Below are 15,463 nucleotides of genomic sequence, written 5' to 3' on the forward strand. Positions count from 1 at the left end.
TGAACTATAATTCCCGTCATCCCTGGCTGTGCTCGCTGGAGCGGATAGCAGTAGGAGTTGCAACATCTGGAGGTGCACCACATGGGCTAACCCTGACATAAGAGTTGTTAGATAAGTGCTAAGCATTACGTGCGTAGCCATCAACAACAAAACACACAGTCCCCTTGAAAATGCTCCTGCCTAAGGCACATTGAAATAAGATACTTTTCAATGGGACTTTCTAGTTGAATGTGCTATGATGTCTCAACCCAAATAAAGAGGTGCTCGCACAGAATTCCTTGTTTGACTTTTAGTAAGCTTTGACTTCAAGGTTGGGGATTCTCCAGTGAGAATCTGTGGTACCTTTTTGTGCCTGTTAAAATATCTAACACAACAACTCCACATGTTATCAGACCACGTTCAGCTGTAGAAATCAAAATGGAGTAATAGGGCTACAGAGGTCTCTAACTGTTAGCTCAGAAGAGCCTGTTGATGCTGAGCTACCCTTTAGGGAAATAGGCGCTGCCTTCTATTGGGTCAGGCTATAGGTCCTTCTAGCTCACTAACTCAAAGTGGCTCTCCAGGGTTTCAGGCAGGGGTCTTTTCCATCCCTACCTGCGATGCTGGGGATTGAAATTAGGACCTTCTGTAGGAAAAGCATGTGCTCTACCACTAGGGTATGGGCCTTCCAGAAATCAGTTCTGAAGAAGAGAGGGATGTGTCGGGGTGTAGATTAGGCATCTGTAGAAGCAGGACAATTTTTTTAAAGAAAAAAGTACATTACTTCATAGCTTTTGAGTCCCTGCAGAGACTGAGCTTTGGAAATTATTCTTCTTGGCATTGTTAAATTGACACGGGCATCCAAAATTTTTCCTTTCCATGGTTGCCAGTTCCAAATGTTCAGAATCATAATATAGGCCTTCAGAGATTTTGTGAATGTAAACAGAAAAGAGAATGCGTTTGTTTTCATTTTGAATTATGTTGTCGTTCCTCACCCCTCATATATTTGGGCATGTTTCATCAACCTCCAGATCTCATCTGGTTTAAAGCTGAGACTGACAAAACAAAAGCTTCCAGTGCACAATCAAGTTACATTTAAGTAACTTTAGAGAATTCCCTTTGATTGCAATGGGACTTCATTTCATTTACTCTAGAGTAAGTAGATGGTGGTTAAAAGGCATGATTTCATGAGCTGAAGATGGATTTATGAATAGATACAATGGGTTGTCTAGAGGCAAATTGCTTGGATTGCCCTTTATAACAAAATATTTTTTCATAATGCACCACAGAGAGCACGTCAGCCAAGACCATACTCCAGAAGTTGCATTTTTCATCACAAGTGATCTCTCCAAGGGTGCATATATTACACAACACTTTTTTGCAGGAAAGGGGGCTGCATAGCCTCAATATCTTGAGACTACACGGATATAATTAGTAAAGCAATAAATATCCATCATTATTCCTTCTAATAGTGGAATTGGGTGGCTGAGTGCCTATCAGTTTGGAAGCTAAATAAAAACAATGGCTTCTATATACTTGAGGGATGCCCTAGGTATTGAGAAGTACATACATTTGTCAATTAAAAGAAAATGACAATTCAAAATGAAACAAACAAAACAACAAACCCTGCCTGGCAGGAACCTGTGAACTGATAGAATGTTGATGGCAATTGAGCCTACAGAGAGGGCAGGGAGGCAGGGTCTAAAGACAGCAAACATCAAGCAGACTGCTGCCCATTTCAAGTGTTACTAGTGTGAAGGGGCTTTGTATGATTAAAGGGTCAGGAGGGCTACACTGCTAGCCCACTCCCAACATCATGCAGCACCCCTGAGCCCACCCCTGAAGGAGAAGCAGAAGCAGCTTGTGCAGTGGGGCAGATGCGCTGCTGTGTAATGGGAGGGTGAGGGAGAAAGCGGCAGGGAGGTTTGGGCCTGATTGGCTTCTCCAGTGTGTCTGCTAAGCTCCAACCTCCCCACCACTCCCTCTCCTGATACGCAGCAGTGACACTGCTGTCAGGGAGCTAGCGTTGTGGCACTGCCCCACCAGATGAGCTGCTCTTGTGAAGTCCTTTATTTTGACAGGAAGCCCTTTTAACTTTAAAAAGATTTTTTTTTTTAATTACACTTTTAAACCGCCCTATAGCAACATGCTCTCAGGGCGGTGTACAATATGATAAAACCACATTTAGAACCAACGAATGTGGATAAAACATGTAAGTATAAAAACACATTAAAACAGATTAAGACAAAAATAGAACTTACAACTAATTAACAATAACATTAAAATTAAAAAAAAACAAAACTAAAACTAAAACTAAAATGCCTGGGCAAAGAGGTAGGTCTTGACCTGGCGCCGAAAAGATATCAAAGAAGGCGCCAGGCGTATCTCGTCAGGGAGGGCATTCCATAATTCGGGGGCCACCAGTGAGAAGGCCCTAGATCTCGTTGTTACTCTCCGGGCCTCCTTGTGATTTGGAACCCGGAGAAGGGCCTTCGACGTCGAGCGCAGTGAATGGGTAGGTTCGTAGTGGGAGAGGCGTTCCATCGGGTATTGCGGTCCGGTGCCATTAAGGGCTTTATAGGTAAGAACCAACACTTTGAATCTGGCCCGGAAATGTATTGGTAGCCAGTGCAGTTGGGCCAGAACAGGTGTTATATGATCAAATCTTTTAGTCAGAGTGAGGACTCTGGCCGCAGCATTCTGCACCAGCTGAAGTTTCCGAATCGTCTTCAAAGGTAACCCTACGTAGAGTGCATTACAGTAATCCAATCTAGAGGTTACCAGAACATGGATAACTGAGGCAAGGTTCTCCCTGTCCAGATAGGGTCGTAGTTGGGCTACCAGCCGAAGCTGGTAGAACGCATTCCGTGCCACCGAGGCTACCTGAGCCTCCAGAGACAGGAGCGGATCTAATAAAATCCCCAAACTACGGACCTGCTCCTTTAGGGGGAGTGTAACCCCATCTAAAGTAGGTTGGACATCAACCATCTGGTCAGAGGACCCCCCCACCAACAGCATCTCAGTCTTGTCAGGATTGAGCCTCAGTTTATTAGCTCTCATCCAGTCCATTATCGCGGCCAGGCAGCAGTCTAGTACATCAACAGCCTCACCTGAAGAAGATGAAAAGGAGAAGTAGAGCTGCGTATCATCAGCATATTGCTGAAAACGCACTCCAAAACTCCTAATGACCTCACCCAGCAGCTTCATATAGATATTAAAGAGCATGGGGGACAGAACTGAGCCCTGCGGGACCCCATATTGGAGTACCCAGGGCCTCGAGTAATGCTCCCCAAGCACCACCTTCTGGAGACGGTTCTCGAGGTAGGAGTACAGCCACTGCCAAGCAGTGCCTCCAACTCCCAAATCCACAAGTCGCCTCAGAAGGATACCATGGTCGATGGTATCAAAAGCCGCTGAGAGATCAAGGAGAATCAACAGAGTTACACTCCCTCTGTCCCTCTCCCGACAGAGGTCATCATACAGGGCGACCAAGGCCGTTTCTGTACCAAACCCCGGCCGAAAGCCCGATTGAAATGGATCCAGATAATCAGTTTCATCCAAAAGAACCTGGAGCTGGTGAGCGACCACACGCTCTAGGACCTTGCCCAGAAAAGGAACATTAGCTACTGGTCTATAGTTGTCAAGATTGTCAGGGTCCAAGGAGGGTTTTTTTAGGAGCGGTCTCACCACCGCCTGCTTTAGGCAGAGTGGGACCACTCCCTCTCGTAAAGAGGCATTAATCACCTCCTTGGCCCAGCCGGCTGTTCCATTTCTGCTAGCTTTTATTAGCCACGAGGGGCAAGGATCCAGAGCAGAAGTGGTCGCCCGCACCTGTCCAAGCACTTTGTCCACATCCTCGAGCTGTACCAACTGAAACTCATCCAATAAAACAAGACAAGACTGTGCTCCGGACACCTCATTGGATTCAGCTGCAGCAATATTGGAGTCAAGGTCCCGGCGGATGTTAATAATCTTGTCTTGGAAGTGTCTCGCAAACTCGTTACAGCGGGCTATTGATGGTATCATTGCGTCCCGAGGACCAGAGTGTAAAAGTCCCCGGACAACTTTATAAAGTTCCGCTGGGCGGTTAGAAGATAGAGGCAGCAAAGTACTGCTTCTTTGCTGCTCTCACTGCCTTCACATAGAGTTTGGTAGCCCTCACAAGTGCAAGACTACAGGCGTCTCCATTTGCACTCAAGCCGTCTCCTATCTTGCTTCATCACTCTTAACTCCGAGGTATACCAAGGAGCCAATTGAGTTCTGCAGTGGAGAGGGCGCACCGGGGCGATCGCATCAACTGCCCGGGTCATTTCTGTATTCCACAGAGTGACCAGGGTTTCGACAGGAGCGTCAGTTTTATCAGCCGGAAAATTCCCCAGAGCCTTTTGAAAACCCTCAGGATCCATCAGTCTCCGGGGACGGACCATTTTAATTGGTCCTCCACCCTTGCAGAGGGGAGAACACATTGTGAGCCTGAACCTCAATAGGCGGTGATCTGTCCATGACAAAGGAATAGATGTAAAATTCCTTACTCCCAGATCACCATCCCCTAATCCAGTGGCAAAAATCAAGTCTAGAGTGTGCCCCGATATATGCGTAGGGCCAGTAACAAATTGAGACAGCCCCATGGCTGTCATGGTGGTCATGAAGTCCTGAGCCGCTCCAGACAAAGCGGCCTTGGCATGAATGTTGAGATCCCCCAATACAAAGAGTTTAGGGGATCGCAACAGTAAATCCAAGACCACCTCTGTCAGCTCAGTTAGGGAAGCTGTTGGGCAGCAGGGTGGACGGTACACCAACAGTATTCCCAGTCTGTCTCACTGACCCAACACAATATGAAGACATTCCAGACCATTAGCCACATGGATAGGGTGCCTAACAAGAGGGATGGAACTTCTATGGATCACAGCGATTCCCCCTCCCCGACCCTCGGATCTACCCAGATGCTGAACCGAGTACCCAGGTGGGCACAGCTGGGTAAGATTAATACCTCCCAGATCGCTCACCCAGGTCTCGGTAATAAATGCCAGATCAGCCACCTCATCCACAATCAAATCATGGATGAGGGAGGTTTTATTATTTACCGATCTGGCATTAAAAAGCAGCAACTGGAGACCCGAGAGTTGGCTGATAGAACTACCAGCAATCCTATGGGTGTGAGGAGGACCGGAACACGGCACAGCCACCAATTGTCTGGGTCGAGTTCCCCTAGGTTGGCATGTCCCCCTCACAGCGCCATACCTCCCATTACCCGTCACTACGCTGACTGGGGCCCCCACTGGTCTTCCCTCCCGATATAATATCCTCTTGCCCAGGCACATAGTAAATAAAATAAATAACAAAACACAAAATCTATACACACTCACACACTCACTCATACCAACACTCATGGGTCCAAACAAAATAGGAGTAACAGCAGCACAAAATAAAAGCAATCACAAGCCAATCCGCAATTAATAGAATCCTTAGTATTAAAAAGCTGCCTCAAAACAGCATCGTCCCAACCCTCACGCACTCCATCAGAAAATAACCCCAACCACAAACAGGCATAGCATCAAGCAGCTCGCAAGTCTCAAATTCTCGCCAACTAGCTTCCTCCGTCGCCGCTAACCGGGCGCGCTCCAAGCCCGGCTCCAAGCCTGGCACCCCGAGGATGATCCACCACCATCAGGCTAATGCTCCTTCCAACTCTCCGCGTCAGCAAGCCTCCATAATATTCCTTCACTCCCTCGGCGTCAGGCGTCCTCCTCCTCGGCCTCAGTGGCGCTCTCACCGCCACCAACGCCGGGAGTAAGGGGAACAAGCCTCCTACACTCCCTCGGCATCGTCTGCCGGGCGTCCTCTTCTGTCTCTGCGGCGCTGCCACCAGTGCCAGACCAAGCTTGCTGCAGCTTTCTCCACACCGCCACCGAGTCGTATTCCAAGCCAGACACCTTCGGTGCTCTCACCACCGTCAGGGCGATATTCCTCCCGGCTCTTCGCGTCAACAGCCTCCACTCCCTCTGCGCCGGGCATCCTCCTCCTCGGCCTCAGCGATGCTCTCACCACCGTCAACGCCCTCCGCTCTCGGCGCCAGAGGCAGGAAAAACAGGCTGCATCGAACGCTCCGGCGGCCTCCACAATACTCTCCATACGTTCTCACTTTTGTAGAGAACTCATGCTGTTCATACCTTGTGGTATGCTCAGAAGCTTGGCAGGTAGTCTCCCCAGCTGGTGCAACTTGTGAAATATCCTGGATGTTATGACAAGACATTCCCCCATGGGCATTCCAGGAAGAGTGCTAGCCAGGCAGCCAGGGAGACAATGGAGCGCACGGAAGTGGTGCTAAAGTTGCCACCTCGTAACATACATTTGTAAGGTAAGTGCTCAGCCAGTGGCGGCTGGTGGCTCCAATGTTAGTGGGGCAGTGAAATGCACTCCAGGTTTTAGTCTGAACTTTCAAGAAGCTATCCAAGGTGCTTTAGTTCAAACTAAAACTCGGAGTGGATTCCACTGTCCCACTGATGGAGCCACCTGCTTCCACGGTGATCAGCAAACACTCACACATGAAAATTTCACTGAAATTCCCTTATCACCACAAAGGAGGCAGAAAAACCAGCACTACTTTCCTGGGGGCAAAGAACTTTGCAAAATTGTGTGGGTGGGTGTTGGCTCTCCACTAAGTGCCAGCCTGTTTCTTGCAGCTGTTCCTAGTGGGCTGAGGCATTTTGCAGGCTCCTCCCAAGCAAAGGTTTACAGACTCCTCAAACATTACATTCCTACCCTTCTTAGCTTTCTTACAGTACCTCTTCTCACCATGCTGAATTGGATCACAACAACTAAGGTAGATAGGGGGAACTTGCATGTAAACATTCACAACTTTTTTACAGAATATGATTTTTTTGTATTTAATTTTTTAAGAAAAAAACCCACACAACCAGATTTTAATGTATAAAGCTGTTACTAAAGGGACTATATGTATTTTGTGACTGAACTGCAAGTTCAGAAATTAATACCTGACTGCAAAATTCAACATCCCTGAGAATCAGAGCTTTCTCTGTTTAAAAGTAAGCTTCTTGTTCTCAAGCAAAGCAATACCAACGGGGGAGAATGAGATTTCTGGTGGCTACAGTGGAGCTTCAGTGCCTTTATAGCCCTTTGCCCCTCCCACTTACTAGCAAAAAGAGAAAGAAAGAAAATCGGCAAACTAAGCAAATGCATACATACATACATAATTTATAGTCTGTAGAATTCAACATTTTTAAAACAACTAGAATTGAAATGCTTCCTTATCAGTGCTTCATGCTGCCTGCTTAGCAAGCTAAGATCCATTTAAACCTGGAATCCTAGAAAACTGTGAATTCCTGTCCCCACCAAACCTCTCTCTCGCTCTGTTCTTACTGAGAAAAGATCTCTTAGAAAATTCTCTTTGTAGACACTGTCATTTGGGTTTAACGAGGTACCTTCCTTATTGTATGCCCCAGTTATTGACCTGTCGGTTAGCATATGTTTGGCATTCAGTGGATTCATCATTAACCTAGGAATGTGTGAGGCTATTTGTGATCAAACCAATTCATGTCAGAAATGCCTACTTCACTGTCCTGTTCCCCCCTCCCGCACCCTGCTGCCCCCATCCCACTCAGAGCAGATTGATGGGAAGATGAGAGAAAACTGTGAAACTGGGGGACTAAATGCTTGATACTAAAAGACCAACTAAGGAGCAAACTGAAGCAATCCACTTCAATAACAAGTGAGGACATTCAGTGGAAAGAAGGTTAGAACTCCTTCTGAGGCCTGATCTCCAAAGTGTGGCTGGGGACTTCATAGGATGTACCAGAGAACACAACGTGGGCAAATGCCCTAGACATATAGCCTATCTTCTACCCATGCATCCACCCATGCATCCACCCATCCATTACTGGGTCCTTGTGGTTACTTCAAGGAAAAATACGTTTTATGTATAGATTATAAATGAATCATAAGATGGACATCAAAACGAAGCTGCAATCCTAAAGTTTTTTTACTTGAAAAGAAACTCCCTTGAAGTCACTAGGGCACACTCAGATAAAATAAGTTTAGGATGGGAGTGTTAATGTGAAATATGCTCTTTATTTCTCTTTCAGAAATCTATGGGAAGGGTGTAGTTGCCCATGGTCTCGGGGAGTCTTAGACCCTTTACTTTTTTGGGAACAGGGTCCCTATATCTGCAGCATCCTGCAAGCCAATCAACATGAAAGGAAGAGTCTTTGAACATGCTTCGTTGTCCTTTCCTGCTGACTGAAGCCAATCAGAGTGGAAGGCGGTGAGCCAGCCTCTGAGAAGACTCTTCTCAGTAGCTAACACTCTCTCCTTTCATGCTTATTGATTCCTAGGGATATCTGTTGTTGTGGGAAAAGGCATTAACAAGGATCTCATTCTCAACTCAGCAGCAAAAAAGGGGAAGGGACGTGGTTGTGACTAACATGAAGGGACCCAGCACTTCTGAATTTACTACTACACTACTGTCTATGGGGCAAAGCTGATCTCCTCTCCCCAAGAAAAGCATGTTGCCCCTTCTGTGTCACTCCCCCCAATTTTCTTCTGATGTTGCCACTGGGAGTTTAGCCATTCCAACAGCTATAGAGCATGTGAAGACTTCACACACCATTCAGTGCTTATTTCACAATAGTAAGCCAAAGTCATTCTGCTTCATCTGAGAGTTCAAATTTCACTACTTTGAATGTGTTTGCAAAATAAATAAGTAAAATTGTAGTGCATTCTTTCATTTGAATGTTTTCATCACCTCTCCCCCTCTCCCCAGAGGTGATATTCGTGCAAGCAACCATCTTCTGTGAAATGGCCCCTGCATCTTCAGAGCAGTGGGACTACTGCAGAATCAAGCCAAGGATGAAAGGAACACAGGATGGGCTTTTGGAACACCAAGGCAGACAGGCAGTGTTGAGGCTAGAGTGGCCAATTGCAGAAGAGGGCAGGGCCCGTTAGGGCCAGTACAAGGCATTTTGCTGCCTGGGGCAAAGGACAAAATGGTGCATTTACCCCATTCCATGTACAGAAGCCAGCCACACTGGGTGTTGAATCTTACTTCAGCACTGGCCATGGGATACCCTTCTCCACCACAACTAGGGATGGGTGAATCTGCTCATTCTGGTTTCTCCCAGTTTCTCATTTTTCAAATCTTAAATACAGTTCCCCACATTTCCACATCACTTTGTGTTTAGTTTTAAAAAGTCCTCATGAAACTTCATCAGGATTTTACTATGGATGTCTCCGAATATACACATCTATCTATGCAATTTTGCTTAAAGCACACATTTTTGGCAAAGCAATTTCCTCCAACATAATGCATTTTTATATGTTATTTTCATGAATACTATATATGCACTTCTATGCACACTTTACCTTAGTATATGCATTTTTGTACATGTTACTTGTCTGGTGACCTGCATTGCAAAATTCAGAGAAGTACACATTTTGAAGGATAGCTGTGTTTCGGGTTGTGTTTTGTTTCAGAAAGTGCAAATTAGGTAGATTCACCTTTAAATATAAACTGAATCTAATTACTTCCCCATGCCTAATCGCAACCATGTGACACATCTAGCTTTAACACCTTGAGACTGTACTCCATCTCCCTCACCCTGTGCAATGGTAGGGCTATCTCTGGTATCCTTGCCAGTTATATAGGAGTTTTATGTAGTTTTGTAAATAAGGGGATTTCAGTAGGTGTAGCTTGTGTGACAGGACTTTTGCATCTGGTCACTCTAGTCCACACTGGGAAAGAACAGGGTGCTATTTGACATGGTCAAGTTAGAAACACAAGGAACTGCCTTAGTAGGTCAAACTGTTGGGGCATCTAATCTATGCTATCTATTCTAATTGGCAGCAGCTGTTTTTTGCATCACCTGCTAGCTAATCCTTTTTAACTAGAGATACCAGGAACTGAATATGGGAACTTCTGCATGCCAACTATGTGTGCTACCACTGAGCTATGTTTTCTCCCATAACTTGCTTTAAGAAATGCGGTTAATCAGATTCTCATTGGCTTCTTCCTGCTTTGTTTTGCAAGCGCTTCTGGGAGATCTGGGCCAGGGATGCCAGGCATAGACCAATGACGTCTATGAACTTCAAAGTTTTCTCTCAAACTTACTCCATAACAAAATCTGGTCAAATATTTCATCTAGAAACCCTGATCAAATGTTTAAAGGAAAACAAAATTTGCATCATTTTTTTCTGATTGCAGAATTGGATGATTTCAGGCAGAATTTCAGTAAATTTCTAACAATCTGAACCAGCAAGTTCAACACCACGTACGTTCTAATAATAGAGGTATACCGGCTTTCCCCACAGGAACTGCCACATGAAAAATGACTCAGCAAATGCAGAGCCTGCAGCTTTCCCAGACAAAAAAGAACAACCCCCCGTCTTCTCCCAATGCTGCTAAGCGACTCTATCGGAACCTTTCGGAGAAGCTGAAGGGAAGTCACTCATCTTTTGATGAGGCCTATTTCAGGGCCAGATCAGACCGTCTCAGTCTCCGAAAGTCTTCAGTGGTAATTTCTTCATTTGTAATCAATTGTTGTTTCAATTGATCAAATTAATCATGCATTTTTCTAGGATTAGATCTCAGTAGCTCTTTCTCATCCACCCCAGGCTGGTACCATCCTTTCTCCACCATATTTGTTTGAAAGGTGCTGAGAGTTGTTAGGAGACCCCTATCCTCTCATAGAGCTACAGACTTCTTTGGTAAGGGGGTCTGACTGTTACACCAGCTTTGTAAGGAAAATAGGGGTCTCCTAACAACTCTCAGCACCCTTCATGAATTACACTTCCCAGGAGTCTTTGGAGGAAGCCATGACAGTTTAAAGTGGAATAACAGTGGAATAAATGTATGGTGTGAATGTGGCATAAGTGTGCTCCTTCCCTATGCCGCCCAATGCTCTCCACGACTCTGCCCATTTTAGACACTCCACCAGCATATGTTCACCAGCAGAATGTTTCATAGGCATATCTATCATGCTGGTGTATCTCATGTTCCACCTGTGTAGTGGACTTTCTGCTAAAATCTATGGCACCTCAGTTGGGATAACTTGAGTATAAGATTATTCTGTTAATTTATTTATCTGTTCATAGTCTAATCATGCACAATCACCTGTAACTGGGATGCTTGATGGTAAAAAAATACTTCAGGTCACAATACAAAGCTCCACTTTTGCAAAATTGTAGGTGCCAGTTTTACAGTAAATATCAGATGTGGAGCTATCGTGGAAAAGATGTCAATTCCAGTATGATGGCCATGTAAAAATGGCCCTTTGGGGTTTTTTATGTGTATATGTATGTTTAAACCTTTCTCCATCGTGCATATGGTGTTGATTCTGTTTGTGAATATTAAAATATATTTTATAATTTTCATCATACATGTATTTTATAATATTCAAAATATTTTCAAGTTTTGCGTTCATTCAGAGGCAGTAATTACTCTCTGTATTATGACAATCTGAAGATGGATGGATGGTTAGATACTGTATCCTGGTCATCATCAATGTGTATTTAGGTTACTAGATTATCTAAAGGCCTAGAGGCAACCACAGAGCAAATTGCCAAATGCCCAGAGTGCATTCAGCTCTGGACAGGTGAACAAGTCATCTTTTCTCAGAAATAATTTAGTTTAGACCAATCACATGAATGAAATAATGCCTTAGTAAAAGTATAGCTGACAAAGAATCTTTCACCACTGAGACACTGGGTGGTTCAGGATGGGGGCAGGGTAAGAGTGGGGGAGGGGGAGAGAGGGCGGGTTGACTATATGATCCCAAACTTGCAGTATGAAGTGATAGTTTGTGGATTGACTGTTTCAAGTTCTTGTTTTATTTTCATATACGGTTGATTTTATGTCAGTTTGGTTCTTAGAAAAAATGGCTCCTGTTCCATTCTGACATTTCTCTGGATTGCTTTTCAGAGTAGGGTTGCAAGGTTCAGGGCCTGAGACTGATCCTGTATCTTTAGGAGAAGAGAAAGTCAGCCAAGTGCAGGTGTTCTTGCAACACTGTAACGGGGAAAAACCACAAGGTAGAATTCTCCCTTCCCCCTGCACAACTTTTAAAGATACAAAAGACTTCTTGGTTGCTAGGTCCAGCCTCCAAAGTCTTTTGTATCTTTAAAAGTTGTGCAGGGGGGAGGGAGAATTCCACCTTGTGGTTTTTCCCATTACAGGGTTGCAAGAACACCTGCACTTGGCTGACTTTCTCTTCTCCTAAAGATACAGGATCAGTCTCAGACCCTGAGCCTGGCAACCCTATTTAGGAGGATTGTAGGAGGATGCGAATCTCAATGGAATAATTTCTCTTTCTGCCAATACTCTTTAAGAATTTATTATGTGGTACAGTTCTAATCACTGACTAAGACCTAACCATTTAATTTCCTGCAATCCAGGAAAACCCATTAGAAGTGGATAATGGCATCTGTCCAGTTTTGACTCCCCCTTTTTTTTCTTCAACAGCTCCAATTCCAAAAGGGAAAACTAGCTCTGATTACAGATGGAGTCATTTATGCTCCCAGTGACTTCTTACATGGACTCTTCCTCTCAAATAATGTGAGAAATTGCCAATATCACATCCAAATTCGACACATTAAATTGCCCACTTTCTAATAAAAACCAAAACACCCATTCAAGATCAAAATACTGAGTTTCAGCATCCGTTTTTTTGCCATTCATTTGATTTGCCTTTCATTTGAGAATCACATGAAAGATGCCTTCAGACACAGAAAGAAACGCCTCTAGTAGCAGAGGAAGCTGGCTTATATCACGTTGGACTATTTGTCCATGTAGCTGAGTACTGTCTGCTCTGACTGGCAACAGTTCCTCAAGGTCTTGGCAAGAGAAAGGCCCTTCCTGTCACAGACTATATGATTCTTTAAGGGGGGGGAGTGGAGATGTCACAGGTGAATTCTGCATTCAAAGCTCTTGCTCTGCCTCTGAGCTCATGGGTTTTAGCAAAGAGTCAGTGGCATTGCTATCTCACATGACCATTGGCCAGGTGTGGGGAACCTTTGCTGAACTGCAACTCCCATCACCTCTGAACTGCTTGCTGGGGCTTGTACTTCAGCAACATTTGGAGGGCCAAAGGTTCCCCATACCTGTTTTAGTCCCCTTGTTCTTAGTGTGTAAGGTTGGGGACTAGTTCCTCCCTTCCATACAGGCCTCAGGAGAGCTTTGGTATAGTGGAGATTTTGTCAGTTTTGATAGTCTTTCATGTTACAGAAAGTCTATAAATTTAAAACACAGGCCCATTGCAGCCAACATGCATCTCCAAACAGTGCTAGGCCTGTCTCATATGCTGTTTCTAGAATTGGTCTGAGGCTTATTCTGGAAAGCACTCTGCCCTTGTGAGAAACTCCAGGATCTGGTCCACATTCTGTTTAGGCTAGAACCCATCCTTAGATGCCACACAAAATTTAGGCACACCTCTGTATTCTGGGTGCAATGATATTTATTGGAGGATTATGATTTTTATGCATATGTGTGCAGGCTATCCTGACTGGATGCTGCTGGGGAGAGAGACAAACATATTTACAGTTCTCTTATGGTAGGGTTCAGGTTCTCAGGGTGAATCTGAAACCAACCCAGGGGGAAAGCAAAAAAGTGTGAGTTTTATTTGAGAATCCTTTGACAGACTGTCAAAAAGTGCTATGCAAATCTGTCTATTTATAGCGGATACAGTGGGGGGGGGAGATAGAGCTTTGCAAGAAAATAACAGAAAAAGGTAGATGCTACCAGGCTTCCCCTCCTTCCCCCCCTCTTTTTTATATACATAATTTTAGACATTTTTGAATTTACCAGGTCCACATGCTGGTCTTGCACCAATTTCACACATTTTCTTGCCTTCTATTGACAATTCTCCCTCCACCGGCAGAGAGGACTGTGGTTGAGTGGGTCAGGGGAGTAGCTTTGAGCTAAACATTGGAATAGAGACAGGCTCCAGACCATCATTCCCCAGAAGCTCCATTTTTCTAGCCCAGGAACAGCTAGCTACTTAGCCACAAGTTTCACCTGGCTGCCACCCTAGGCTTCTTCAAGGGTTCTCCATGCCGATTGAGTAATAATAAGCTGCACTTTTTCTTTTTTAACCTAGCAAGCCCCTCTAATTTCTTGATCTGAAGGACACCTTTCAGGTAAGAAATGACGCAAAAGACAGACAAACACACCTTAGTTTGCCTTAAAAACCATCAGGGAACTGTGCACATTCTTTGCAATTGGTCACAAAACCTCAAAGGCCTTTACAAGTGCTCACAAAGACTGCTACAAATTCCCGATCGCTGCAAACTCTTTAAACTCTCCCTATTGACATTGTGTCTCCGTTATTTTCAAGAGGCAGAGTTTAAAAGACTGCATGCCTCTTTATGCCTGGAAACAGCTGCTGGGAAGATGTCCCTTGGGGTAAGAGGGTCTTCAGTGATGCGTTGATGTTTGTCTTCCACCACCCATTTTCAGGCATGCACTCTCTTGACCTCTGCCTATTGAAACCAGTGAAGATATTTTATCTCCACTGATTTCAAACAAAAGGTCCTGAATCTCAAAAATCAGCTGGTGGAGGCATGTTACAAGCACAGGATGTTGCCTGCTCCTGCACTAGCAACATACGCTGAAACATCCTCTCTTATTCAAAAGAAATGTTGAGCCACCCAAGTGTAGATCTGATCCTGTCACCTTCAGGAGAAGGACATGGGGAAGAACCTCTTGGGGAAGGGCTGTAGCTCAGTGGTAGGGCATCTGCTTTGCATGCAGAAGATCCCAGATTCAGCCCCCAGCATCTTCAGGTAGGGCTGGGAAAGAATCCTGTCTGAAACCCTGGACAGCCACTGTTGGTCAGTGCTGTAGATGATATGGAGCTAGATAGCCCAATGGCCTGACTTGGTATAAAGCTGGTTCCTCTATTCCTGCAAGAAGGGAGGGCTACAGTGGGGTAACAAGCAAGCCCCATTGTGGATCTCTTGAGCCCAATTGGAATTGAAACAAGTAGCAAGCATTCAAGCAGCGGGCCCTCTATCTTGAGTCCTTGTCCCATCCCTACATAGCACAGGGCTTCACATGTGTGAGTTATGTTGCATGACGCTGTGTTGTACGAAGGGGTGGTGGGAGTCTGGAGACTTTTATGACACTTCCTTACCAGGAAGTGGGAGATTGTTCCAGTCTTCTGTGACAAACATTCATGCTGCATAGAGAAGTCTGCCAGCTAGCTTGAAAGCACATTGTTGCAGGAGCAGCTGGGAGTATCATCTCATTTCCCAAGGAGTGGGGGGTGGCAGCAGGGTAAGAACACAGCCTGCGAGTCTCTTGACCCCACTTCTTATCATTCAGGTGCCCATTTTGGACAGCTTTGTAAGCTTAGGGAGAGACCTCTTCCCACATGCAAACTGATGAGAGGGGTACTGACATCATGAGAGAAAGAATGTTGAAATTTGAAGGGCAGGAGTTCCTTGTGACAGCCCCCATAGCCATGCCCCCTCCCCT

The 15,463-nt window shown here is 45.1% G+C and overlaps 1 protein-coding gene across 1 annotated transcript in view; it reads left to right on the forward strand.

The window, feature by feature from the left end:
- ANKFN1 (ankyrin repeat and fibronectin type III domain containing 1) overlaps window positions 1-15,463 on the forward strand; it is a 275,663-nt gene that overhangs the window by 110,727 nt on the left and 149,473 nt on the right. The window contains exon 3 of the mRNA XM_061615322.1: window positions 10,303-10,505. Coding sequence (XP_061471306.1) covers window positions 10,320-10,505 — 186 coding nt within the window. The 5' untranslated portion in view covers window positions 10,303-10,319. The remainder of the gene's footprint in view (window positions 1-10,302; window positions 10,506-15,463) is intronic.

This window comes from Rhineura floridana, chromosome 3 (genome assembly GCF_030035675.1).
Source record: "Rhineura floridana isolate rRhiFlo1 chromosome 3, rRhiFlo1.hap2, whole genome shotgun sequence".
Lineage (NCBI taxonomy): Eukaryota > Metazoa > Chordata > Lepidosauria > Squamata > Rhineuridae > Rhineura > Rhineura floridana.